Genomic DNA, 26,917 nt, shown 5'->3' with positions numbered 1-26,917 from the left:
AATGCCACACAGCACTTTAAAAGTTTACAACTTTAAAATTTATGGAATGCCAACCTTCTGTTTTTTGGGCAATCCTCTGTGGTGGAGTGGCTGGTTGGCCGGAGGCCCCCCCACCACGTTCTTGGGCGTCTGGGTGTGGAGGCTATGGAACTTGGGGAGGAGGGCGGTTGGTTACACAGGGGCTGTAGTGGCAGTCTGTGCTCCAGCTGCCTTTGCTGCAGCTCAACCATACACTGGAGCATACCGGTTTGATCCTCCAGCAGCCTCAGCATTGAATCCTGCCTCCTCTCATCACGCTGCCGCCACATTTGAGCTTCAGCCCTGTCTTCAGCCTGCCACTTACTCTCTGCACTCTGACATTATTTGCTCCACGCATTCGTCTGTGCTCTGTCAGTGTGGGAGGACAGCATGAGCTCAGAGAACATTTCATCACGAGTGCGGTTTTTTTTCCCTTTCTAATCTTCACTGGCCTCTGGGAAGGAGAAGATCCTGTGTTCATTGAAACACATGCAGCTGGTGGAGAAAAAAAAAAGGGACAGCGGTATTTAAAAAGACACATTTTATAAAACAGTGGCTACACTCTTTCAGGGTAAACCTTGCTGTTAACATTACGTACATAGCACATGTGCTTTCATTACAAGGTCGCATTTTGCCTCCCCCCACCGCGTGGCTACCCCCTCAACCCTCCCCCCCCCCCGTGGCTAACAGCGGGGAACATTTCTGTTCAGCCATAGGCAAACAGCCCAGCAGGAACGGGCTCCTCTGAGTGTCCCCTGAAGAAAAGCACCCTATTTCAACCAGGTGACCATGAATGATATCTCACTCTCCTGAGGATAACACAGAGAGATAAAGAACGGATGTTGTTTGAACGCCAGCAAACATACACTGCAATGCTTTGTTGTACAATGATTCCCGAGTACGTGTTACTGGCCTGGAGTGGTAAAGTGTCCTACCATGGAGGACGCAATAAGGCTGCCCTCCCCAGAAACCTTTTGCAAAGGCTTTGGGAATACATCCAGGAGAGTTGTGAATGCCAGGGCAAATTAATCCTTTCACATGCTTGCTTTTAACCCATGTACAGTATTTTAAAAGATACACTCACCGGAGGTCCCTTCTCCACCTGCCGGGTCCAGGAGGCAGCCTTGGGTGGGTTTGGGGGGTACTGGCTCCAGGTCCAGAGTGAGAAACAGTTCCTGGCTGTCGGGAAAACCGGTTTCTCCGCTTGCTTGCTGTGAGCTATCTACAACCTCATCATCATCATCATCATCATCTTCTTCTTCGTTCCCAAAACCTGCTTCCGTGTTGCCTCCATCTCCATTGAAGGAGTCAAACAACATGGCTGGGGTAGTGGTGGCTGAACCCTCTAAAATGGCATGCAGCTCATCACAGAAGCAGCATGTTCGGGGCTCTGACCCGGAGCGGCCGTTCGCCTCTCTGGTTTTCTGGTAGGCTTGCCTCAGCTCCTTAAGTTTCACGCGGCACTGCTTCGGGTCCCTGTTATGGCCTCTGTCCTTCATGCCCTGGGAGATTTTGACAAAGGTTTTGGCATTTCGAAAACTGGAATGGAGTTCTGATAGCACGGATTCCTCTCCCCATACAGCGATCAGATCCCGTACCTCCCGTTCGGTCCATGCTGGAGCTCTTTTGTGATTCTGGGACTCCATCATGGTCACCTCTGCTGATGAGCTCTGCATGGTCACCTGCAGCTTGCCAGGCTGGCCAAACAGGAAATGAGATTCAAAAGTTCGCGGTTCTTTTCCTGTCTACCTGGCCAGTGCATCTGAGTTGAGAGTGCTGTCCAGAGCAGTCACAATGGACCACTCTGGGATAGCTCCTGGAGGCCAATACCGTCGAATTGTGTCCATAGTACCCCAAATTCGACCCGGCAAGGCCGATTTAAGCGCTAATCCACTTGTCAGGGGTGGAGTAAGGAAATCAATTTTAAGAGCCCTTTAAGTCGAAATAAAGGGCTTCATCGTGTAGACAGGTGCAGGTTTACATCGATTTAACGCTGCTATATTCGACCTAAAGTCCTAGTGTAGACCAGGGCTGACACACAAGGTATGTCTACACTGCAAGCTTGGGAGTGACTGCAGCACACGTAGGCACAACAGCTTTAAGCTAGCTAGTGCAAGTAACAATAACAGTGTAACTGTGGCAGCACAGGATTCAGCGTGAGCTGTATAGGCCTGCCTTGAACCCTGGATACTTATTCAGGAAGGTAGCACACTTTGAAGTCTATGCTGCCTCGCCTATACTGACACTGTTACCCAAAATAACAGGATTAAAGCTAGCTCAAGTATATCTATTCAAACTGAAATCACACCTGACATACCCAAAGACTCACTCTGCATTGCTCGGTAAATAGCTAGAATGTAATGACAATTCAAGGGATTTAAGGTCTGTAAAATCTTTTTACCAACAAAATCTAAAATTTTGAGCCAACTTTGAATCCCTAATATCCTTCAACTTTGTTTTTCATCAACTCTTTAAACGTGCCAGAAGAAGTGTTGCCTCCATGGTGGATAAAAATCAATGATTGTTTAAGAAAAAAATAAAATAAAATAAAAAAATTGGATTTTTTGATAAAATGCTTTTTGAGGGAAAAAACCTATCTAAAGATCATTTTAATTAAGATACATTATAGCTCAAAGATATCTCATCATGGAATAGGGATTATAAATTCTAATTCTATAGTATGAGACAAAATATTCATGTAATGTTTAAGAAAAGTTTTGTAAATGAGTTCCAATAGTTCATGAATTAGGGACCCAATCTTATGGTGTTCCAGGGGCTTCTGTATAGATTATTTAGGTTAATCTTTCTATCTACCCAATGGGGCTCAGTCTAGAAGATAAGTATCAGGGGGTAGCTGTGTTCGTCTGTATCGACAAAAACATCTGAAGAAGTGGGGTTTTTAGCCACGAAAGCTTATGCTCAAATAAATCTGTTAGTCTTTAAAGTGCCACCGGACTCCTTGTAGTCTAGAAGATACCATCAGAGATGCTTAGTTTTGCAGTTCTCAAACTGTGAATTTATGTCTCCAAAGATAACATGCTTGTTAACAGCAAAAATGGTTTTAAATAGATAAATATACAGAGGTGAGAAATAACAGACTTCAACCCTATTGTGTCTCTGCAAATTTGTGTACAAAGAGTCAATCCCTTATGTCTCTCTAAAAGTGCAAAGTTTCAAAAAGTTCAATGAATAGAAGACTGTTGGGGGCGGAATAGATCTGCATAAGAAGAAGAAGTCCGGAGACAAATGTGAGAAGGGAGGGGCAGGCAGTAGAAACAAAAGTGAAACTGTTTGAGCAGCATATTCCAGAAGTCTTGAGGTCTTTCTGAGTGTAGCCGTCATTGATTTGAGATATATCATACCATTCTCTCACTAGAAGGGAAAACCTATAACGGCAGCAGGCCATAAGAGAGACCCAGTTTGGGAATATTTTAATGAAGTTCCTCTACCTGTGAAGAATATGTATTAAAGGTTATAACACCCAACAAGAATGCACTTTTATGTAGAAACCCATGATTAAATCGAGTCTTCCTGACTAGTGATTTAAATCATGATTTAAATCAATTTAAATCAAATCCACCCTGTCTGAAACCAGCTGCCAACTGATCAGGGCTGGTGCAACCACTAGCCGAACTAGGCGGTCGCCTAGGGCACCAAGTGGTTGGGGGCGGCCAAAAGCGTGCTCCTGGGAGGCGGTGGAGGAGAGGTGAGCTGGGGCAGAGGGGCGTGGGAAGGGCCTCCTGCAGCAAGTAACCGGGGGGCCAGTGCCGCACAGGGGAACCGCTCCCCGCCCCAGCTCACCTCTGCTCTGCCTCCTCCCCTGAGCACGCCACCCCGCTCTGCTTCGCTCCCTCCCAGGCTTGCGGCGCCAAACAGCTGATTGGCGCCACAGGCCTGGGAGGCGGGAGAAGTGGAGCAGCGGCGGCGGCGTGCTTGGGGAGGAGCAGAGGTGAGCTGGGGTGGGGAGCTGAAGCACAGCTCCCCGGGCCGAGGGGAGGGGGGGGCGGCGGCAGGGAGCTGCCGCAGCGGGGGCGCCTCAGGGCAGGGGGGTGGAGCGGGTGCAAGGTAGAAGTTTCGCCTAGGGTGCGAAACATCCTTGCACCGGCCCAGCAACGGATACATAGTGACTGCCATTCAGTCCTGACTGAGCCTGACTAGAAGAGAAACAATGAGAAGCAGAGAAAACGTTTCCCCCCCCCGAATCTAGTTTATTAAAGCTGGAAGCAAGTTTAAGGATATTTGCAGTTTTAACCTTCCCTGGTTGTTCATTCCCAGCATTTCTCAGAATATTTTTATTATGGGATATTTCTGCCTTGGAATATTAAAACCTCCTATTTGGTCACAAATTTGCAAGGTAGACTGGCCTGGTGTGGTAGCAGAGCATACTGACCAGGATCCAGTCAGCCACTGCTGGCTTCTCTCAGAACTTTGAGGATATTTGCAAGGTTGCCAACTCTCATAATTTTATCATGAGTCTCAAGATATTGTCTTAAAGCCCCAACTCCTGGAGTCGTCTGACTACATGACAATCTGAGCTTCCATTAAAAAAAAAAGTTACGTTTCCAGCCCTCGTGGTTGCAGAGAAAAGCTTGAAAATATGAACCCTAAATGCTCAAAACCCAGAAGGAAAATAAATGGTAGTCACAATGCATTTTTTTTTAAATCTCACGATTCAGACACATGATTTTTGGGGCCGACTTATGATATTTGAATGCTGAGGACAGGCAAGACTGAGAAAGTCTCCCCAGATTAAAATCATACCAGGGCCTAATCTATGATAGGAAACATGCATTAAATTCCACTGGCATGAGGAGAAGTCTGGGTTACCATTCTAAGGAAAGATCAGGCTCTGAAAAAGATATGTCAATTTTGTGGCCTGGACTATGCAGAGGGGCTTTAAATAATGTATTCCATCTCTGCTAAATGCTTGATTACGTTATAAATTTATTTGCAAGTGCACTTCAGGGTACAACCTGAAATTTCACATATTCAGATTATGTGATAATTTAAAAAGGCATCTGTAATTCTTTTCTGAATGATTTGGATGAATCTTGACATTGTCCTACTTTGACATGTATTATTAAAGCCAATGTTACAGACCATAGAACATTCAAGTGTAGTACATAATGTAAAACCCCAAATAGAGTAAAGAGGTCTTTGCATAAAAAATGCACATCTAAATGCTGAACAAAGTACTGTTTCTTATCCTGCTGGATATTATTCTGTCAATCCCAAAATGGGAATGTTAAAAATAATATAACTACATGTATAGGAGAGAATTTCATCACTTGAACAACAGGAAAACTGCTTCACATCTCTCAGCAGAATTAAAAGCCTTGGCTGTGAATTAAAATAGGGACTATCCCAAAGTTTACAAGGCAACATTATCTGCATTACAGGAAATTGCCTTAGCTTTGAAAGCTACTGTACTGGCTGAGAAATGGTTCTGATTAGATAAGGATCCCAGGTCAACAGTACCGCTGTGATGCCAGGGGACTTGGAACGTGATCTGGCAAAAATCCTTTATTTGAGGCTGTTTATTTGGGGCTCTCTTTTCTCAGTTTAAATGAACTATAATCAGCTTTGCAGTAATTCTTTACCCAGTGAAACCAAAGACAAGCGGAATCTATCCAAAACTGCTAGTTCATCCATTTCAGAACTTTGTAGCCTGATGAAAATGCATCCCCAAGAAGTCCTCTGCTTTTGTGAGACCAAATGGAGAGAGCTACATGGTTTCAAGAAATAGTTGGGGGAAAAAAACAAACCAAAAAAAAAAAAAACAACCACCACTAAGCATAGGCTGGGATCAGGTTACCTGAGCAAGAAAGTACAATCAGAAGATGGCTGCTTGGGGCTATCATTCTTCTAGTGCAGGGATCAGCAACCTTTGGCCCGCAGCCCGCCAGGGTAAGCCCCCTAGCGGCTGAGCTGCTTTGTTTACCTGTCCTGTCCGCAGGTTCAGCCAATCATGGCTCCCACTGGCCGCAGTTCACCGTTTCAGGCCAATGGGGGCTGCGGGAAGCGGCGCAGGCCAAGGGATGTGCTGGCCGCTGCTTCCCACAGCCCCCATTGGCCTGGAGCCTGGCCAAACCTGCAGACACAGCAGGTAAACAAACCGGCCCGGCCCGCCAGGGGATTACCCTGGCGGGCTGCGTGCCAAAGGTTGCCAATCCCTGTTCTAGTGTAATTAGAGCACAAATTTCAGTGTGAGCTAGTGGTCAGAGCACAGAATTGTGAGTCAGAAGACTTGAATTCTAGTCCCAATGCTGACATATGACAGTGATTTACTCAAGATCACATGTCGGTGCCTCAGTTTACCCAACTTTTAATATGGGGATAATACTTACTGCCTTTGTACAAAGCTTTGAAATTTTAGGATGAACAGCAGCCACCATTGTTTGAAGATAGAGCCCTTGCCTCCTCTCTGTTCTGTTCAATTCTGAGCTCACTGTGAGCACCTGTCATAAATATAAAGGGAAGGGTAAACCCCTTTAAAATCCCTCCTGGCCAGAGGAAATCTCCTCTCACCTGTAAAGGGTTAAGAAGCTAAAGGTAACCTCGCTGGCACCTGACCAATGAGGAGACAAGATACTTTCAAAAGCTGGGAGGAGGGAGAGAAACAAAGGGTCTGTGGGTCTGTCTATATTCTGTCTTTGCCGGGGATAGACCAGGAATGGAGTCTTAGAACTTTTAGTAAGTAATCTAGCTAGGTACGTGTTAGATTATGATTTCTTTAAATGGCTGAGAAAAGAATTGTGCTGAATAGAATAACTATTTCTGTCTGTGTATCTTTTTTGTAACTTAAGGTTTTGCCTAGAGGGGTTCTCTATGTTTTGAATCTAATTACCCTGTAAAGTATCTACCATCCTGATTTTACAGGGGGGGATTTCTTATTTCTAATTACTTCTATTTTTATTAAAAGTCTTCTTGTAAGAAAACTGAATGCTTTTTCATGGTTCTCAGATCCAAGGGTTTGGGTCTGTGGTCACCTATGCAAATTGGTGAGGCTTTTTATCCAACATTTCCCAGGAAAGGGGGGGTGCAAGTGTTGGGAGGATTGTTCATTGTTCTTAGGATCCAAGGGTCTGGGTCTGTAGTCACCTAGGCAAATTGGTGAGGCTTTTTACCAAACCTTGTCCAGAAAGTGGGGTGCAAGGTTTTGGGAAGTATTTTGGGGGGAAAGACGTGTCCAAACAGCTCTTCCCCAGTAACCAGTATTTGTTTGGTGGTGGTAGCGGCCAATCCAAGGACAAAAGGTGGAATATTTTGTACCTTGGGGAAGTTTTGACCTAAACTGGTAAAGATAAGCTTAGGAGGTTTTTCATGCAGGTCCCCACATCTGTACCCTAGAGTTCAGAGTGGGGGAGGAACCTTGACAGCACCCAAACACTAATAATTTTTAATTGCAATGAGAATTTCTCACTTGTGATATATCAGAATCTCCCAGTTTTAAGAAGCCCTGGAAAACTGCAATCAATTAAAGTTGATCCACAATGAAATTAAGATAATCTGATTACACCACATTTCACAGATATCTAATCCATTAGAGCATCTGAAGTCAGAAGCATGACATTTATCCCATAGATGAAGACAATGTCCTCTTTACAATTTCAATTATTTTCTCTGCGTAACAACAAAAAAAATCTACTTGGACGGTCACCCAAACTTCAAGTGCTCCATCAATTCAGAAACACTAGCCTCGTGCATGACTGTATTTCAACAGTGAAGCCAATAATTCTAATTTTTCAAGTTTCATAGAATATTTATCCTATCATTGTTGCAATACAGGATGACAGAAGAGAGTAGGGAGCCAGAGTCATCAATCCTGCAAGTGGTGTGTGTTATTATGAAAATGAAGCCTGGGAAATCACCAGGGCTAAACAACATACCAGCAGAATTGCTAAGAGCATTTGGTGACTCCAGTATTGATCTCATGTGGAAAATGTGCAACAATGTATGGATGACTAGAAATTGGCCAGACAACTGGATGAAAGGAATCTTTCTGCTCTAGGGGATAAAACTGAATGCAGTAACTATCGTACCATCTCCCTGATATTGCACATAAGTGAAGTGCTGCTCTACATAATTCAGGACTGCATGAAGTTGAGAAGTGCAGGGAGTATAAACACGCACTGATTATGTGGGTCATTGACTACTCCAAAGCATTTGATATCTTCTGACAACCATCTCTGGAGGATACTGGCAGACATCGGGATTCCAAAGCATCTCACTGAACTCATTGCAAGTCTCTACTGTCAACAACAGATCATAGTGCAAACAGCAGCTGGTAACAGTGAGTGGTTTTCTATTGGGCAGGGTGCGAGATAAGGATGCATTCTGTCACCAACATTTTCAATATGGACGCACAATTATGAGAGAAGCCCTGGAAGGTGCTGATAAAAAAGAAGCTGGGATTTCCATTGCTGGACACTTCTTAATTGACCTCAGATATACTGATGATACAACAGTCTTTGACGCAATGAAACAAATGTTGGAGTCTGTAAAAATAGTTAATGAGGAATAGGGACTATTCCTGAATGTGGCAAAAACGAAATGTGCGTACACTGACATGATAAACAACAGGATGCAAGCAGACATCATAATTAACGGTCAAACTGCAGAGGCAGTAGATTAATTATCTGGGATCATATGTATCCAACCATGGAGGCTGCCTGAACAACTCCAAAGATGACTAGGGATGACTCACTCATCAAAGGCCTCCCTTATGGAAGTGTGGAAAAACTGGCATCTCAAAATGTCAAACAGTTCAACTGGTGAAAAGCTTAATTTTTTTTTCTACAGTGACTTATAGATGTAAATCCTGGGAAACTATTGTAAGAAAATTGAAGTCTTTGAGATGTGGTGCTGGCAAAGACTTTATGGATCTCCTGGAAAGAAAAGACAATGGATGCTTACATTAGAAATATTATTGGAGAGAAGCTGACACTCCTCTTGGAAATCAAAAGGCACAAACTTATATACTTTGGTCACACCAGGCACAGAGATGGAAATAAGATCAAGAAAGCTATGCCAGTGGAAGGATGGTGATGGGAGGTCAGCTGCTTAGTTTTCAAAGTTAGCAACGGATCAAGAAGGTTTCTGAAAATTCTGCTATGTCGTCTCCAGTATTCAGACAAAAATAAATGGACTTTACTTGCTGCAAGAGACTATAATATACTGATTCTGAAATAGCATTTTCATGACGTCTCTTTTTTAATGGCATTTACATTACTGTGCTAGGATTTATGCAAAAGCTGACTTCAGATTTTCTTTACAGCCAATGCAAGACGAGGACTACTTTGTGCTTAGATTATACCTTAGGAGGTTACTGCACTTCCCTGTAGTTATGCTGTTGGTTTACCATCTCTTCAAAGACTTTTAGACAGTTTTAATCCATCCTCATTTGTTGTAAGTAATTTCCGTTGTAAACCCCAACCCAGAGCAAGATCTAATACATTCTGCTCCAAGATTACTACCCTAAAGGCAACCAGTTTAGCCTTTAACTGTAGTCGCAGCGCCATCAGAATTCCCATTCAGCATCAAACACCCACTGTTTCATTACAAGGGTATGACTGAATCCCCCACCCCTTAATTACAGCTTTGAGGGAAGCTTATAATTAGGCTTGGAGGGATTAAATTGTAAATCGGTAAATGTCGGTAAACTTCAATTTCACTGGATACACACAAACTGATCAAAAGTATTTCTATCAACAACTGAAATTTACAGACAGGCAAAGTAAGAAAAATGCTGCTTGACAACCTATTAGAGTTTGATCTAAGGATATTTACCTTGTATATTTTGACATGTGATGTTGACAATTTGTGTTTAAATGGTTATATAGCCTTTTTGAATTTCAATGTCTACTTTCTTACAATTGTCAGATGCCCTCTATAATTTTCCACAACTGTGAAAATTTAAGCTGATAAAAATTGAAAAGAATGCTTAGAAACACAATATTATCCATCAAAATTACTTTAAGAAATACTTTCCATAAAGCCTACTTAAAATGTAAGTTTGAGGCATCATTAATCATCACCAAAACATTACTATAGTTCTAACTTTGGTCTCTGGGGCAGGGACTGTCACTTGCTATATTTGTACAGCACCTAGCACAATGGGGCCCTGACCTGGTTAGCCTCTATGCATTTCCACAATATACAAATTAATTTACAGAAGGCATGGGACCCCTGCTCTTTCAATATAATTTTAAAGATGTTGGATCCAAGTTTCCTACAATATGTCCCTTCTCCCCCGTGACTAAACATAATGAAGCATGGTCAGATTCTCCAGTAGCTCCAACACTGCAATCCATTACCTCGGGCAGGAAGGAGACTGGTTCAAAAAAATTAAACACAGCATATCAAACTGTGAATATTTCATATGAACTATGAAGAAGGAACAAATGAAAATTTCCTGGAGGAAGAAAAGCTAATTATCCATACATTTTGCTCCGTAAGCAGTACCTGGGCATTCTAGTCAGAATGGATACCTGTATTACACAGACAGGGAACTGTAATCATCCTTTCATGGTGCAGTGAGTATCTCTGGCTAAAATGATTTTTCTGTGATGTAATTAATTTAATGTTCAAGAAGGAAACAATAAGATTTCCCCTCTGTTGTGACAAACATTCAGGACTTCCATTTAAAGACACCTCATGAGGCTGATCATAAAGCAGCCTCATGGGTCCCCATCACATCTTCCTCCAGCAATGGGGAGATATTCATGGAATGTAATTGCTACCTGTTTTGCAGGTAAAGTAAGAAATATTTCTTGCAGGGAACCAATTTGCATTCCTTTAGCACCAGATTACAATGTGAAGCTTGTCAAATAATTCTGGTTTAAAAAACTTGACAGTGAATGTAAGGACGGATAACTGCATTTGAATTGTTTATTCTAAGTAAAAACAAATTGCAATTGACAGTCTTACCACTGTCTAGGGTACACAAATCGGTTTTATCTTTTTAAAGATGTATATTCTGTGCTTATCCATGATAAATGCATCTTTTAAAATATATTTTGTTTGCAGTCTAGAGGCTTTTTGTTTCAGCATCCTAAACAAGCCTATACAGTAGCAGAGAAATTCAATGAGTAGCGTAATAAGGTTAAAGAACCATCTGACAGAGAAAATAATGTTAAATGCTCTCTCAGAAGCGACAGTGGCAGACAGAACCTCCTAATCATTACACACAGCACAGGGGTTGTGTGTTTACCCACTTATTCGTCATGGCCACCAGAGCACTCTTGTTCCTTGCTCACTAGGTATGAGATGCTACAGTTCTGCTGCCAGTCCTTCCTGGATTAAAGAGAATTACTTTGTAGATTGCAAAGGCAGACAGCCAACTAATTTTCAGTCTTAACTTTCACTCCCTTCTTTACATACACAGTTATGGCAAATAAAGTCATCCTAACAAGAGATATTTAGTTCACTAGAGATGGGCCTGACCTGCAGCCTGGATCTGAACTTTCCCAAAATTCAGCAGGACCTCAGATCAAGTGTTCCATTTTAAGCCATCTCTCCTCACAATGATGAAGCTACAAATTACATATCACTAACCCACTACAATATAAAAACACAAAGGGGTGTGCATTGATAAATTGCTACGTGGCTCCCCAATGTGGCCCGCGGGGCTCCAACAGTTTTGGGACCGGGTCTCTCCCTTGGCCCTATCTGCCGCCCCCAGGCGCTCCCCCGGCAATTTAAAATGGCCCGGAGCCCCAGCAGCGCAGCGGAGCTGAGCAGCACCTGCCTGCTCACTCCACGTATCTGTCAGCCCCTCCCTGCAGCAGGGCAGGACTGTGCCTCCGCACGCTGCCCCTGTCCCAAGCACCCCTGCGGCCAATGGGAAGCTGCAGGGGCAGTGCCTGGGTGCAGCAGTGCGCGGAGGCCCCCTGGCCCACCCCACCTTGGAGCCCCACGTAAGCACCACACCTCCCAACCCCAAACTCCCTCCCAGAGCCTGCACCCCTCCCCACACACCCCCAGACCCCAAACTCCCTCCCAGAGCCTGCACCCCCTTCCCAAACACCCCGTCCCACCCCGAAACTCCCTCCCAGAGCCTGCACCCCTCCCCTTCTCAAGCCTGCACCCCCAGCCCAGAGCCTGCACCCAAACTCCATCCCAGAGCCTGCAAGCCAGACCCCCTCCCCCACCCAAACTCCCTCCCAGAGCCCAATCTCTCACCCCTTCTGACTCAAACTCCCTCCCAGAGCCTGCACCGGAGTCCCCTACCCCAGACCTCCTCTCCCACCCAAACTCCCTCCCAGAGCCTTAAGCAGGTGGGGGGAAGAGTTTTGGGGGACGGGTTCTGGGCGGCATGAGTGACATTATTGGTCCGTTGGGAGCACTTGAGGAGTTTGAGACCCCTGACATAAGGGATTATTTTTTAAGCTCCTGTTATTATCCTATAACAGAAATAAAGTCTCAGTTGAGGAGATCCAGATCCCAAAGGACCCCTTGTGGATACAAGTATATCGCTGATTAATACTGTTAATTAATTCAGTAAAAGAACTATTATATGACTGGGGTGGGGGTGAGGGGGAGCTCCCAGGTCTATCCATCTCCTACCTCAAGCATACAACTAATGACCAGGTTTAATGCTCATTGCGCTTTCCAGACAGGCTTGGCTGCAGGGAATAAGTTAGTGACCAGGGAGATGGGCAATGGCAACCTTATCAAAGGTCTCCCTGCCCTCCCACATCAAGGTGATCACCAGATTCTTGTTCAATATTGAGACAGTAAGCATAGCCACCTAGTGAACAGGGAGCCATGTTCCCTCATCCTTACCGTAAGGCCGAGAAGAGAAACTAGTCAGGAGGAGGAATTAATATAAGGAGCCCTGCTTCAGAACTTAGCCAACGTTGCAGCAGGGGCAGGCCCAAAGGAGTAAAATTTCAGTCCTCAATTGGATTTCAAGGAGCATAATCAATTCCCCACCACTGGCCACAGCAGAATTTAGTGACCACTCTTTCCATGAAGAGCAAAACTCATCTTTACTGTGGATTCGCAGGCATGCTGTTATAGAAAAGGTGAATTAGCAACATTCCACTACACTTAATGCTCTACACAATTATATTTCACTAGCCTATTTCTATTCAAGGTAAGAGAATCAAGGTTTAAAATGTAACTAGATGTTGAGGGCAGGTGCACCGCTTATCATTGAGGGCAGATGCACTGTTTATTGTTCCTTGGGATGATGTCAGCAGAGTTATCATAGCAGACTGGTTGTTGTCTTGGAAAATCTGATTACACAGTCTTGAACACAAAGAGAATCAGTAAACTCATAGAAAAACATCATTTTGGATCAAATGTTTGAAGGTTAAAGAAAAACTGAAAGTGCACAAAAAGGAGAAAAGGTGTGGACCGAAGAGTTAGTAAAACAAGCAATTATTTTGTATGAGTCACTTAAAACTTAGCAATTATACTGTGCTTTGTGGTAAGCCTTCAAAGCACTCAAGACATTTTACTGATTGATTCTCACTGCCCTGTAAAGTATCATCCTCAGGTTACAGAGAGCGAGAGAGCGAGAAATGTTAAGTGCCTTGTTCAAGGTCCTAGAAGGAATCAGGTTTGGAATTAGAAGCCAAGAGGAACTTTGTTTTGTGAAAAATTTTCCATAAGGTGTTTGGGCTTTTTTGTGTGTGTGTATAAATCAATAGTTAGTTTGGTTTACACATTTCATGAACAGAAGATGAAGAAACTAACTACACAAATGGAATGTTGTTTCACTTCTCATTCAGTATAAACCACCAAAATGCAAAAATTAAACAGCCTAAGTGGTAAGGAGAGCTTTTTAAAGTTTTAAAAATATAAGATCTTACTACTAATGGATAAAGAAAGGTTTTTAAATATTTGTTCTTTTTTAGTGACACAATGTGTGATCACAAGAATTCTAATCTTCTCTGGAAGCAGAGAAGATTGTTTTACATTCCCAAATTAATCGCTTTCCTGCAATTAGGTCCCTTCCACCCCTACACTTCTATAATTCTATGGTATAAGAAATGTTAGCTTCTTTTAAACAATACTGTTACGATCTACAGCAGATGTCAGCCTCAACTGTTGAATAAAGCTGCCTATTACAAAACTCTTAAAACATGACCAGACATAAAATATGGTATTTTGCAGATAACTACATGCATACGCACAAGAATACTTCCTTGCAACTCACTGGTTTTGATTCCAGAATCTACACTCAGAGTGGAGACAGTGAGGAGTTGTGGATGTAAATATATGTTGAAGAAGGGAAACAGAGTTTTAATTGCCCTGTACAACAGGTGTCTTTCCAGTGAGCAAATGTTTATCTCAAAGAACGCAGCAATATCCCAACTGCCAGCTGAAACAATGAGGAACATCCAGTCCCAATTCCCTTATGATATATTGGCATGGATGCAACATTGAAGGCCAACACAATGAACCTGCTGAGGCAGGCATGTTCCCTGAAACAAGAGTGAGGAATGCACGATGGCTTTTTTTAAAAGCATCTGTGAACATTTATTTTCTAAAAAGTCATGACAAGTGCCTAAATTCTCCATAAATAAATACTTTATTGGGGTTGTGTGTGTTTTACTGGCTTTTTAGCCTCTCGTACCTAGAACAAGGTTTTTGTGTAGAGAAGTAATTTTATATACCAATATCTATTCTTCCTAATTGTTGGGTCTGACAAAGAGACAATCATTCCAAACCTCAATGGGTGGGGCTTTAAGCCATAAAGAATTCCCTGACCTCCAAGCACACTGGTGACCAGTTCAGTCCCTGGCATAAATTAGAATAGCTTCAGGGCTGCTCTAACCTATGATACTTACTACAGCTCCCCGGTCATTGAACTGGCTAGAGTTCACTGCAGCACTCTACCCACAGACCCTTCCCACCACCAGTAAACTTCCTATGCCAATGGGCCACATAGAGTGATTATACAGACTCCCTCACAGTCAGGGAATTCCCCATAGTCCCATGGTTCAGAGTGGCCTGAGCAGGTAGGGTTTGGCCTGATGTTTAGAAACAGAGGAATAAGAGAGGGTTAAACTGTACAAAACTGCAATTTATTGAGAATATTCAACTGCAAGGCAGAGGCTAAGTGATGATTCATTACTCTCAGGCTGCTGCATGCACTGTTCTGGGGATGTTGCTTTGACAGAATCCACTATAAAACTTGACAGTGAAGTGCAGGGAGAAGGGGAAAAGAAAACAAGACTGATTAAATTTCAAATAGCCCTTTGGATATTTTTACACATTTTGGGTGTTTGCTCAGGATCTGATACACAACTGAATTTTAAAATGTGGTATTCATAACACTGGAAGCATGACAGTAATTTGAGAGTAAATGCGGACAGCTGGCGAGAAGAAGAGGGAAGGATTGGAAAATTCACTCTGTGAAACCGGTCAACAGCTTACTAGCTGCAGGCATCACAGCATGGGTGACTTTGAGCTATGTTTATAAACAGGATGCGAGTATCATTGGCAACTGAGAAGCAAAACATCTTTTCCTGCTGCCTGCAGATAAACAAAACAAAGATTTTCTAACCAGCTGCAATCTGCAATCAGAAAGACTCTCCCCTCAGCAACAGGGTTACCTGCCTAGGCCTCTTAGAACATAAAGCAGAACTGGAATATTCTTTCACAAAAATGTCTGCAACTTCGTTTCGCCTGTTCTCACACTGCAGAAATTTCCTGGGGACCGTATATTTCACTGTAGGCTCACAGGAAATCACATTTTCACAGTGTAAATAGTTGTTCCTCAAACATAAGACCATTTTTAAATAAACCTTCACCAAAAAAGGAAACATTTTGAACTAACAAAACATGAATAGACTCAAATTTTGAAAAATTTCTACTTTTGCACACTCTTGTCCTACTGACAGCTAAATTGATACTTAGAGTCTAGATTATGGTACTTCCCTCCTTATCCACATTCTTGCTGTTTCCTATTAAAAATAAGGCCCTGTCTACACTTGGAATATTTGTACCAATGTAGCTTCCTGACTGCAGACTTTCAGGGTGGATGTATTGCACCTGTGCAAAATGGGGATTGTACTCAAGTGGCTTCTTCTGATCTGAAACCAGCGTGGATGATTTTGAGCTGAGTTTTGAAACAGGATGTGCACAGCTTATGCTGGATTCAAACCAAGGGAAGCCACATGAATGTAATCCCCATTTTGTACAGGTGCAGTACATCCACACTTGTGCATCTGCAACAGTAAGAACATCCCCAGTACAGATGGCCCATAGTTTAGTTATGTCTGCAAATGGCTGGAAGAAGTAACAAATCCCAGGCCTACAGAGATTCAGCATTCATGGTTAAAGAGACGCTAACTGGGATAATTTGCAAACTCAGGCTTATGTTAGTACCGTAGGGTTGGATGTATTCCTGGAGATTTCATCACATGACAATCTTTAATTAAAGATTAATCTTTAATTCCTGGAGATTCCAGGCCAATCCTGGAAGGTCGGTAACCCTGGGAATATTTTCTGGCTCAGTGCTATGTATGAACAGCAATAATAGTGTTTTAGGTTGACTTCTGAGTTTAGAGATCTTCTCTCCACTGGGATTTTGCTAAGGGAAACCTTTTATTTCAAGAGACCAATGCAACCAATGCACTTGTGTCAGAGAAGTAAGAACAATATTTAATAATGATCATAGGGAAATGAAAGAATTGGCTATCTGTAAAATAATCTAATACAAATAAACCAAACAAACAATAAAAGAGCTCTCTGTGGCTCAAAAGCTTGTCTCTCTCACCGACAGAAGTTGGTCAAAAAAAAAAAAATATATTACCCTCACTCACCTTGTCTCTGTAAAATAATCATAATTTTAAAAAACACTAAGACTTTCATAAACTTTATGACAACAGTGTTTGTGGGTCACAAACTTTATTTTATATAGCCTGCCAGAAATATGATCAAACAAATGCTTCATAGTTTGCAAAACCTCCTCCTTACAAAGCAAACGCTTTCCCCGGGGAGAGAGGTTTGAGCCATACAAGATTCAATAATACAAAACGAAGCAGCTTTTTCTATAAGGATTAGTCAGAAGGCTTAGTAATGACTCCAAACTGGATTCCTGTGAACAGTACCATCAGCAGATTAGTTAATTTTGTCTGAAAACCACTCAGCTGGAATGCTGACAATCAGAGGCACTGCCTTCTGAGAGCACAACAACAGACATGATTCCCTGCTTTTACAAACAAACTATATCCAGTTGTCCTTTTAGGCATTATACTATGGTTCACTTGGTGCCAGAATGGCTGATTTGTTAACCAAAAAGTTTATTTACAAGGTCAAGCTATCTTAGGTAATTATATGGCCCCATCACCATACTATCTGAGTGCCTCAAAATAAAATATTTATCTGCCCAACCCTTCTGTGAAGTGGAAGTACTGTCATACTCATTTTACAGATGGGGAAATTAAGGCACAGGAAGACTAAGAGACTTGCCCAAGGTAATACAAAGTTTGTGACAGACCAGAGAACTGAACTCTGTTCTCCTAAACCCTGGGCAAGTGCCATAACCACTGGATAATCCTTCCTCTCCAGAGCCAGGATCCAAATACTTCTTTTTAAAAATACACAGAACAATGGCATCCCACGGACATAACACCACATATGGAGAAATGGTAACTGAAAAAGTTAGTTAAAAATTAATAATTAAAAAGTGTTAAATTGAATGAGCCTTCAGTCACCTTTACTAGACAATCAAAATTCCTCAGGTTGATTTGTTGGGACAATTTTCAGTGCAAGTACCCTGTCAATTATTACAAGAGGTGTATATGATTCTTATGGAAACAAATGCTTCATCTGAATGAAATGTGCTGCAGACTTACAACTTGTGATTTAACATTAAACAAACACTACAAAACAAATGCTGTAAACACATTTACCTATCTTGCTAATAATATTTTAGATTTTTAGAGGGAAAATTGTAAAAAAGACAGTTGGCTTGTTACTATGTATGCCCTGTTTATTTTTCAATAATTATGCAGTCAGGGAAGTCAATTTCACTTTTGTTATCACGTTCAGGTTCTTAGTGCTACAGTATTTTGGCTTCCAACCAAGGCATGGAAATGTCTGTTAAAAAAACAAACAAACAAAAACAAAAACAAAAGCACCTTTAAATTATAGCCCAATGACAACATCTGTCACTGAACTCATGAGATAAAATCCTGGCTGTACTGAAGTCAATGGCAAAAACCCCATTGACTGCAAGGAGCCACAATTTCACCCATGGTCCTCATCTCCATCTATTTTCCATCAGACCCAGTTAGAGCACTGGTCTCCTCTCTGTCCTCACTTATAACCTCACCATGAAAGAGTCTTCTGCCTCCACTTCCTCTTCTCCTCCAGCCCTTTGGAATGGCTTCCTAACTCATCAACTCTCAATCTCATTTGATATCTTAGCTGAAAATAGCTCTCCCTTGCCCCTCTCTCTTACTAGCTGGGGAGAGAGCAGTTATTTCATACAGTTAGAGAATTAAATATTTTTTCCACAAAGCATTTTGGATAAAGTTTGTAAGAAAGATGCTATACAAAATAGAAGACTAATCCCAAAATGTGTTGAGCAACTTTCAAGATCAAGCCATATATCACATTTTATTGAATTGTATTATTTCAAAACCCGTATTGTATGAGCTGTGAATTAGGAGATTAAACATTTTTTTTTGGACGCAGAGGTAAGTAGATTTAAGGAAGAGATACTAAATATATGACTATAATTTTACCTTCTTTCAATGCAGTTTCCTAAATTATGATTATATATCCTCATGCGTGCATACTTTATATCGGAACTAACTTTCTCAACTACTGAAAATTAAACCTGCATTTTTATCACCAGGCAATCCAGTTAGTAGTCAGTTTTCAAAAGGAACTTAACACTCTTTGCCTGATGCTTCTACAAACACTTCTACTTTAATCCTTATTTAAATAGAGGGGAACATTTTCAAGAGGTGCAAGTTACTAAACCAGTTCAACTGCATTCTCTAAAACCACATTTTTGGCGGTTTGGCAGTTATGACATAATAAAGTCAAAATAATCAAAGCATATTTTCAAAGAACAGCACAGGGCTTTTGCTGTACAACGCCCACTGAAGCATCTGGAGTCCTGTGGCTAAGATCCCACTCAGTTCAGAACCTACAGCCCGACAAAATACTACATGGCAGAACACAATTTCCCATTAAAAATGGAGACAAGGAACATTACAAATATATAGCTTCCCTTTTAGTATGAAATTCACTCAATCACAGAGGAACCTGCAAGGATCTGCACCACTGCAGTCTTGCAGTACGCACTGGGGAAGTAACTTCAGAAGTGCCTCTGAATAATATGCCATTGTAGGCAGAGTCACAGATATCAGAGTAAGGTGAGAACACTGGTGGGAAACACCTGCAAAATGGGCACATGGAGGAACAGTCAGTATGAAGGAGCTGCAGTAAAGCCCCAAACTGAACAGGCAACAGATTATGCACCTGTGAACTGGGCTCATTCTATCAGAGGCTTTGTGCAAGAGGGGTGAATTTAAACTCTTCTGAATATACAAGTCATGAAGAAAATTTGACCAGGCATGAAATTTTATTTCTATAAGAAAACACAGTAGCTGCACTTTTAAGGGCATGTCTACACTACAGGCCCCACAGTAGCACAGCTGCAGCTATGCTACCGTTAAGTCCCTTAACATAGACACTTGCCGTGTTAATGGAAAAGGTTTTTCCGTCAATGTGGGTTAACCACCTCCCCAAGGAATTGTAGCTAGGTTGATTGAAGAACTCTCCCATCAACCTAGGTGTACCTACACTGGGGATTAAGTGGGTTTAACTAGAATGCTCAAAGGTGTGAATTTTTCATACCTGTGAGTGACATAGCTAGATTGATCGAAATTTTAAGTGTAGACCAGCCTCAATAAAAACTAAGATCCCTCTGTTCTTCTAACAATGTTTCACTTCAGAACATTCCACTAAACAGCCTGCAGAAGTTAAATTAAATTAAAATTAAATTAAGACCATAACCCTGTAATCTGATTTGCATGAGCTAGCCTCTGCACTTCAGCTAGCCTCTGCACTCCACAGAACACAAGTTAGACTGCAGAATAAGGGTCTAAATTAGGATCAAAGTTCTCGACATGTGTACAGCTTCCAGTGAATTTCAAAGGAAAGGCAGGCATGTGAGGGCAGAGTTTTATCCCAGGTTTGGGGTTATTTTTGGGTGGGTGGGGGAAGAGGAGGGTACAGCTTTCAGGGACTGAGGGAGGAAGAATGGGGGAAGGGAGCAACAACCATTATATTATTTTTGTATATTTCTGTCATTTCTATACTTCTCTCCTCCAGTATTTCTAGAAGGAAGCAATACAAGTTGCAGTCAGGCCTTGTGTAGACTAGGATAAAAAGCTGTGTTGTTAGACCGTGTTACATGTAGGCAAGGTACACTGCCTTTAACATGTGCTAAGCTAATAGAATTTAAGCATAGCAAGCAGCCTAGTCTTTAACTCCACTACTTTAGTATGTGTTGGAGTATACATTGCTTTGACAACATTAGACTTTCAAAAACACAGACAAAGCAAGTTGTACTTTTAATATGTGTTAGCTAGTGAAGGTAAACCCTGGGAAGGAAAAGCTCCTTCCCAGGGTTTAACTCCACCAGCACACATTAGCAAATACACCTTCCTTCCGAGTGAAGACATGGCCAGAGACCATACTGCTTTCCTGTACCTCATTACAGAGTGTCATCCATTTTAGTCCCAGTTTAAAGCCAGTGTTCATTCTGTTCAATGCTTTCAACTGACTTTATGAACACTGCATCAGGAAAATTCAGTTAAGGGAAACTTTGCATATGTTAATTAAATAAACCAAACATAATTTTTACACTTCCTCTATGAATTTGTGTCTGTCATGTGTCCCAGTCACACATTTTGTCCTTGAATAGGTTGAGAGTTGAGCGCCAACATTTTGCCAAGCTTCATCAGAGCAAACTTTTTAAAAGAAATTGATAGACTCTTTAATAGCCAAAATTTAAAAACATCCTGACAGTGGAACTTGTCAACTACATTTGTCTCCTTTCTTCCAGATTATTAGTACACAGTCACATAGTTACCTTGGGCTATGTTGTCTACAGAACTGTACTTTTCAACAGACCTTTCTTTTAAAAATAGCATTTTGACCCTTTTTGCACAGACAGTGGCTTGGGTTTTTAAAAGAGATTTCTTAAAGGGATACTAACTTAAAATACTGAGACAGAAGAGTGATTTTTTTAATTTTCTCATTTTACAGGTAACATTTAAGGTTACTACAAATGAAAGTAATTAATAATTACAAGTTTCTAGCCTTCAGTTTGTTTAGTTAGTGCATTTAACAGCACTTTGTGCACAGTCATTTAATTGTTTCCCTGTTGAGACAGTCAGTTTCAACTTTTTTTCTATGGATTTTCCCACACATGACAAAGAAAAGCCATTTTAAAATAACCAGTTGAATGCACTTAATTGACAGGGGGACTCTGGAATAGGTGTGGTACCTAAAAACTATACTTTTTTGGGAGGTGATTTAATTGACTAATTTTTACAAGTTTAATGCCCTTTGAGAATAAAGCAATGGGGCACCACAGCCCTCAAAAGGGTGACCCAAATGGATTTCCCCAACAGCTTCAAGATTAGAAGAGAAAGAAAAGAGGGGACACCTAGAATGCTACTACCTTAGGGCAGGGAAATCAGGAGCAGAAGTCACATCATGTAATTGGACATGGCACTTCCTAGCTACTAGTTCACCTCAAATAGAAGAAAAATGAAATCCACAATACAGATACCTTCATATATCTGGAACCATCAATGGCCTTTAGTGTTCATCGTAGGGTTCAAAGGCTCCCTTCTCTCTCACCCTGGTCTCCATTAAACTTCCTAATCTCAAAGCCTCATTCTACTACAGCCATAAGTTCCCTGGTGAAGAGCTGAACTCCCTTCAAAGCCTGTCAGCAGCACTCAGACATCCATAACAGTCACCTGGGGCTGCGGGTGCTACCTTCGCAACTGTCCTCATCCAGAAAGCAGCATTCCCAAACCTGATCTCCCACATAGCACTGCTCCCATTACCGTTTATATTACAGTAGCTCCTAGATGCCCAAGTGAAGATAGAGGCCTCATTGTGCTAGGTACTGTATAAACACATAGCATAAGATGGCCCCTACCCCAAAGAACTACCGACAGCCTCAACAGGCAATGTAAACAGTAGTAGACAAAGAACGCAAAAGCAAAACATAAGGTATATAACTAGCAAGCTGTATGCTTCTGTTTATTAGTTTCCCCAATACTATTCCCCTATATATATATATATATATATATATATATATATATATATATATATATATATACACACACACACACAGAGGTTTCCTCGCATCATCACTACTGACCCAAAAAGCCGTTCTTTCAACCTGCCCGTCACAGAGAAATAGCCTGCTTCCCAAGACAAAGTAAGCAGGGAGGGAATTCTGACATTCCAGATGCTGCAGTCAGATCCTCACAGCAGGACCCTTGCATCTATAAATAGGTCAGGCTGCAACAATCAAACAATCAAACCTAGACTACCAGAAAAATGAAATCCACAATACAGATACCTTCATATATCTGGAACCATCAATGGCCTTTAGTGTTCATCGTAGGGTTCAAAGGCTCCCTTCTCTCTCACCCTGGTCTCCATTAAACTTCCTAATCTCAAAGCCTCATTCTACTACAGCCATAAGTTCCCTGGTGAAGAGCTGAACTCCCTTCAAAGCCTGTCAGCAGCACTCAGACATCCATAACAGTCACCTGGGGCTGCGGGTGCTACCTTCGCAACTGTCCTCATCCAGAAAGCAGCATTCCCAAACCTGATCTCCCACATAGCACTGCTCCCATTACCGTTTATATTACAGTAGCTCCTAGATGCCCAAGTGAAGATAGAGGCCTCATTGTGCTAGGTACTGTATAAACACATAGCATAAGATGGCCCCTACCCCAAAGAACTACCGACAGCCTCAACAGGCAATGTAAACAGTAGTAGACAAAGAACGCAAAAGCAAAACATAAGGTATATAACTAGCAAGCTGTATGCTTCTGTTTATTAGTTTCCCCAATACTATTCCCCTATATATATATATATATATATATATATATATATACACACACACACACACAGAGGTTTCCTCGCATCATCACTACTGACCCAAAAAGCCGTTCTTTCAACCTGCCCGTCACAGAGAAATAGCCTGCTTCCCAAGACAAAGTAAGCAGGGAGGGAATTCTGACATTCCAGATGCTGCAGTCAGATCCTCACAGCAGGACCCTTGCATCTATAAATAGGTCAGGCTGCAACAATCAAACCTAGACTACCAGGTCACTCTTTGCTCAATCTTTTAGCAGTTCTCAGTCCACCTTTAAAAGATGATTATATTTAAAAGCTGAATACAATATTCCATCTGAACTGGTCCTAATCAAAATGAAACACTGTCAATGCACCCTTCCTAATTTGAGTATAGAAAATACAAGAGACAGTATTTGAGTTAAAGCTGCATTGTCAGCATGGCTAACTTGTATATTTTTTGTGTAAAAAAGGAAAAAAATCATTTTGAGAAATATTGAGAAATATCTTCAAGATTTTACAATATTATTAACACTCCCCTGAAGTGCTGAAAATTCAGAAACAACTGCACTATCTTAAAAAGAAAAGGAGTACTTGTGGCACCTTAGAGACTAACAAATTTATTTGAGCATAAGCTTTTGTGAGCTACAGCTCACTTCATCGGATGCATCAAATGAAATGAGCTGTAGCTCATGAAAGCTTATGCTCAAATAAATTTGTTAGTCTCTAAGGTGCCACAAGTACTCCTTTTCTTTTTGCGAATACAGACTAACACGGCTGCTACTCTGAAACCTGTACTATCTTAGTGTTTATGAGCCAGAAATTGGTAAGGATTATGAACAGAAACTGAACAAGGTGACTGTAATTTCCACAAATAGTGTAGTTTTATGGTCTACTCTGGCTTTAGGTTGAAACAGTAAACAAACGGGGAGAATTAAATATGACGGTAAAAAAACTTCAGTTTCAGTAATCTACTGGGTTTGTACTAGTAATTACAGCAACAAAAAAAGCCTTAAGGCAAACCCTGCCAATATGCTTTTAAGAACCATGGTCAGGCCATTTTAACCTTAGACATCTTGTCTTTTGCTGATTTATAAAACTCGTTTCAGAGTAACAGCCGTGTTAGTCTGTATTCGCAAAAAGAAAAGGAGTACTTGTGGCACCTGAGAGACTAACCAATTTATTTGAGCATAAGCTTTCGTGAAAGGTGCCACAAGTACTCCTTTTCTTTTATTTATAAAACTGGAATTATTTACAGGATTTCTTTTTTAAGTTCAGACTTTCCCCTTCTTCAGCATGCTCCTCACCACACCTCTCTCTCTCTCTCCAAGGATATTTATCAACAGACAAATAACACAGTTGTGCCAAATCAACTGTTATTCCTACAGATTGCACTGATGATTCATCATCAACCTATCAGGGAGCAGGGCAACAACGCTGAAGGAAGTAGAAAAATTATAAAGACTGCGCTGATGGACGGCTTCCTGACTTGAGCTTTTACAAGACCGATGTTCTTCCTCTGGCAGGCTTGGAGCGCTATCCACTTCGCTTGAGCCTGTTAAAGTTCCGCTCCAACAAAAAGCAGCGCGCTCCCAGCAAGGCAGACTTCCCCGTAGCAAAGCACGGAACGCTGCTGCCAAATGCCTTTGCCTCAGGTGCGGCTGAGCCGCCAGGAGCGCCGCCCCACCCCGGGGTCCTGTTCAAAGCAGGCGCTTGTAGCCTCTCTCCCGGGGAAGGATTTGGCGGGGTGTGAGTTTCAATGAGTCCCTTACAACCTCGCTTGTTTCACTGTCCTCCCCTCCAGCTGGAGCCCCGTTAGCCCCGCACACAAACCGGAGCGGCCAGATCCGGGGCTGAACTCCCGCTCCCCCAGCCTGGCCCATCCTCCGGGGCTGCACCTCCAGCGGCTGGAGCGCGCGGTTCAGCCCCGGAGGAACTTTCCGCCGCCCCCTGTGGCCGGGGACGGGGGTCCGCGCCGGGGGGTCGCAGACCTAGGACCCCCCCCACGTACGCTCTGCTCCCCGGGGACAACGGCGCCCGGCCCCGGCCCACCGGCGCGGCGAGGGGCACGAGTAGCCCCGGGAGCCCGGCGGCGGGCAGGGGAGGGGAGCGCGGCCCGAGCGCCGCAGTTGCCCCAGGCAAACTTTCCCCGCGCCGCCCGCCGCGCCTCACCTGGGGAGCCGGCAGGGGCCCGGCCGGCAGGGAGCGGCCGCGTCTCGCGGCGGCCAGGGGCTGCTGCCATCTCCCCCTGCCGCTCCGGAGCAGCTGCCCTGCCCGCGGTAGCATCCCGCTTCGCCCGCCGCCTGGGGCGCCCCTAGGGCAGGCTCATGAGGCGCGGCGGCTGCACCCGGCGGCGTCCCGCAGCCCGGCCCCGAGACTCGGCGGCTCCGCGGGCTCGTGCTGCTGAAGGGCCGGCGAGTTAAAGGCGAGGGCGCTGCCTCCGGATCCCAGGTTTTGGTTTGGCCGACAAAAAGCCAGTCCCCGGGCGGCCGCTGGTGGGGCCACGGAAGCGGCTGCGGGCGGCCCCCAGGCACCGAGCCGCGGGGCAAAACTCTCCCTCCGCACAGGCAGCCTAAAGGGGGCGCGGGTCTCGCAACACAATTTTTCGGTGGCCTCCGAGTGCGGTGGCTGGTGGCCGCACCGACCGTTTCCCCTAAAATACTTGATTGACTTTAGGAAAAGTAATTGTAAAGGTACGTGTACGCATCCAAATCCCGGTCGCTTATTATTGTAGGGTGTGGTGGTGGTGGTGGTTGGCAGAGTCAATAATAAAAATAATGCTGTGGAAAGCGATATTTGCATATTGGTTAATGTTTTGCAACAAGCCCCAGGGCAAATTAAGCCTTGGAGGGGGGATCAGCGAGGGCCAGGGGTGATGGGGGGCCAGATGCAGAGCCAGGGGAGGTAGCGGGGACCAGGAGCAATGAGGGTGGGTGATGAGTCCTGCGGCCCGAGCCAGGGTCGGCAGCTGTGTGGCTGGGGGTCAGGTTCTGTGGCCACAGCCAGGGGCTGTGGCTTAGTGCCCAGGGTCAGCACCGGCTGGAGCCCAGGTTAGCACCCAAGGCTGGGGGTTGGGGGGCCAGCACCTGGGTCTAGCCCCTGGGTCCAGCAGCCAGGGCTGGAGGTTGGAGCCTGAAGCCCCGTGGGCCTGGCCAGAGCTGGGGGTCAGTACCTGAAACATCACAGCTGGAGCTGGGTGTTGGTGCCCCAAACCCCATGGCTGAAGCCCTGGTCTGCGCAGCCAGGCTCCCTGAGTCCTGCCACCTGAGCCCAGCACCCAACCACTCCAGGGTGGAAGCTTGAGCCCCATTGTGCCCCCGCTATAGGTCAAGAACTCACCTTGCTCCTTCAGCGCTGTGCCCCACCTGTCTCCAGAGGTGGTGCAGGGTGGCGCATCCCTGAGCAAGAGGAAGTGAGTGAGAGGGGCCGATGCTTTCCCCTCTCCCCAGTCACCACATAGGAGGTCTATGGCTGCACAAAAGGCCTCCTGGTGACTGCATTTGAGTAACGTTGAGAACTGGGGGAACAGGCTGCAGGAGCCCTTGGGGCAGAGGCTCCGCAGACCACCTGCAGGGGCCAGCCCTGTCTCGCCCACACCCAGCGCTCACGGGCCAGGGTCTACACATTTCTCGGGCTCCTCATTGAGGCACAAGCTGTGCGTGCCTCAGGAGACCCCTCCCTGACTTTTGGAGCCCTTCGTCCCTCCCTGCTATTGTCACCCTGTGCAGTCCGCCTTGCTAGAGGGCAAAGAAAGGAGAGCGCTGGCAAGGAGGAGGGGCTGAATGGCATTGTTAGATTAATAGTATGGCAA

General features: G+C 43.7%; 1 protein-coding gene across 2 annotated transcripts in view; it reads right to left on the bottom strand.

Annotated features, from left to right (window-relative positions):
• The window catches only part of MCUB (mitochondrial calcium uniporter dominant negative subunit beta), an 87,455-nt gene extending 62,025 nt beyond the window's left edge, over positions 1-25,430 (bottom strand). The window contains exon 1 of one of the 2 annotated variants that reach the window (XM_074949993.1): positions 25,279-25,430. In XM_074949993.1, coding sequence (XP_074806094.1) covers positions 25,279-25,392 — 114 coding nt within the window. In that variant the 5' untranslated portion in view covers positions 25,393-25,430. Of the gene's footprint in view, positions 1-21,796; positions 21,818-25,278 lie in introns of those variants that run through there. The other variant, XM_074949995.1, reaches the window with a different exon arrangement.
• Positions 25,431-26,917: the final 1,487 nt, after the last annotated feature.

The sequence above is a fragment of the Natator depressus genome, chromosome 4, assembly GCF_965152275.1.
Source record: "Natator depressus isolate rNatDep1 chromosome 4, rNatDep2.hap1, whole genome shotgun sequence".
In the NCBI taxonomy this organism is placed as follows: Eukaryota; Metazoa; Chordata; order Testudines; family Cheloniidae; genus Natator; species Natator depressus.
Note: the sequence above shows the minus strand (reverse complement) of the source record. Positions and strands in the feature narration are given on the sequence as shown.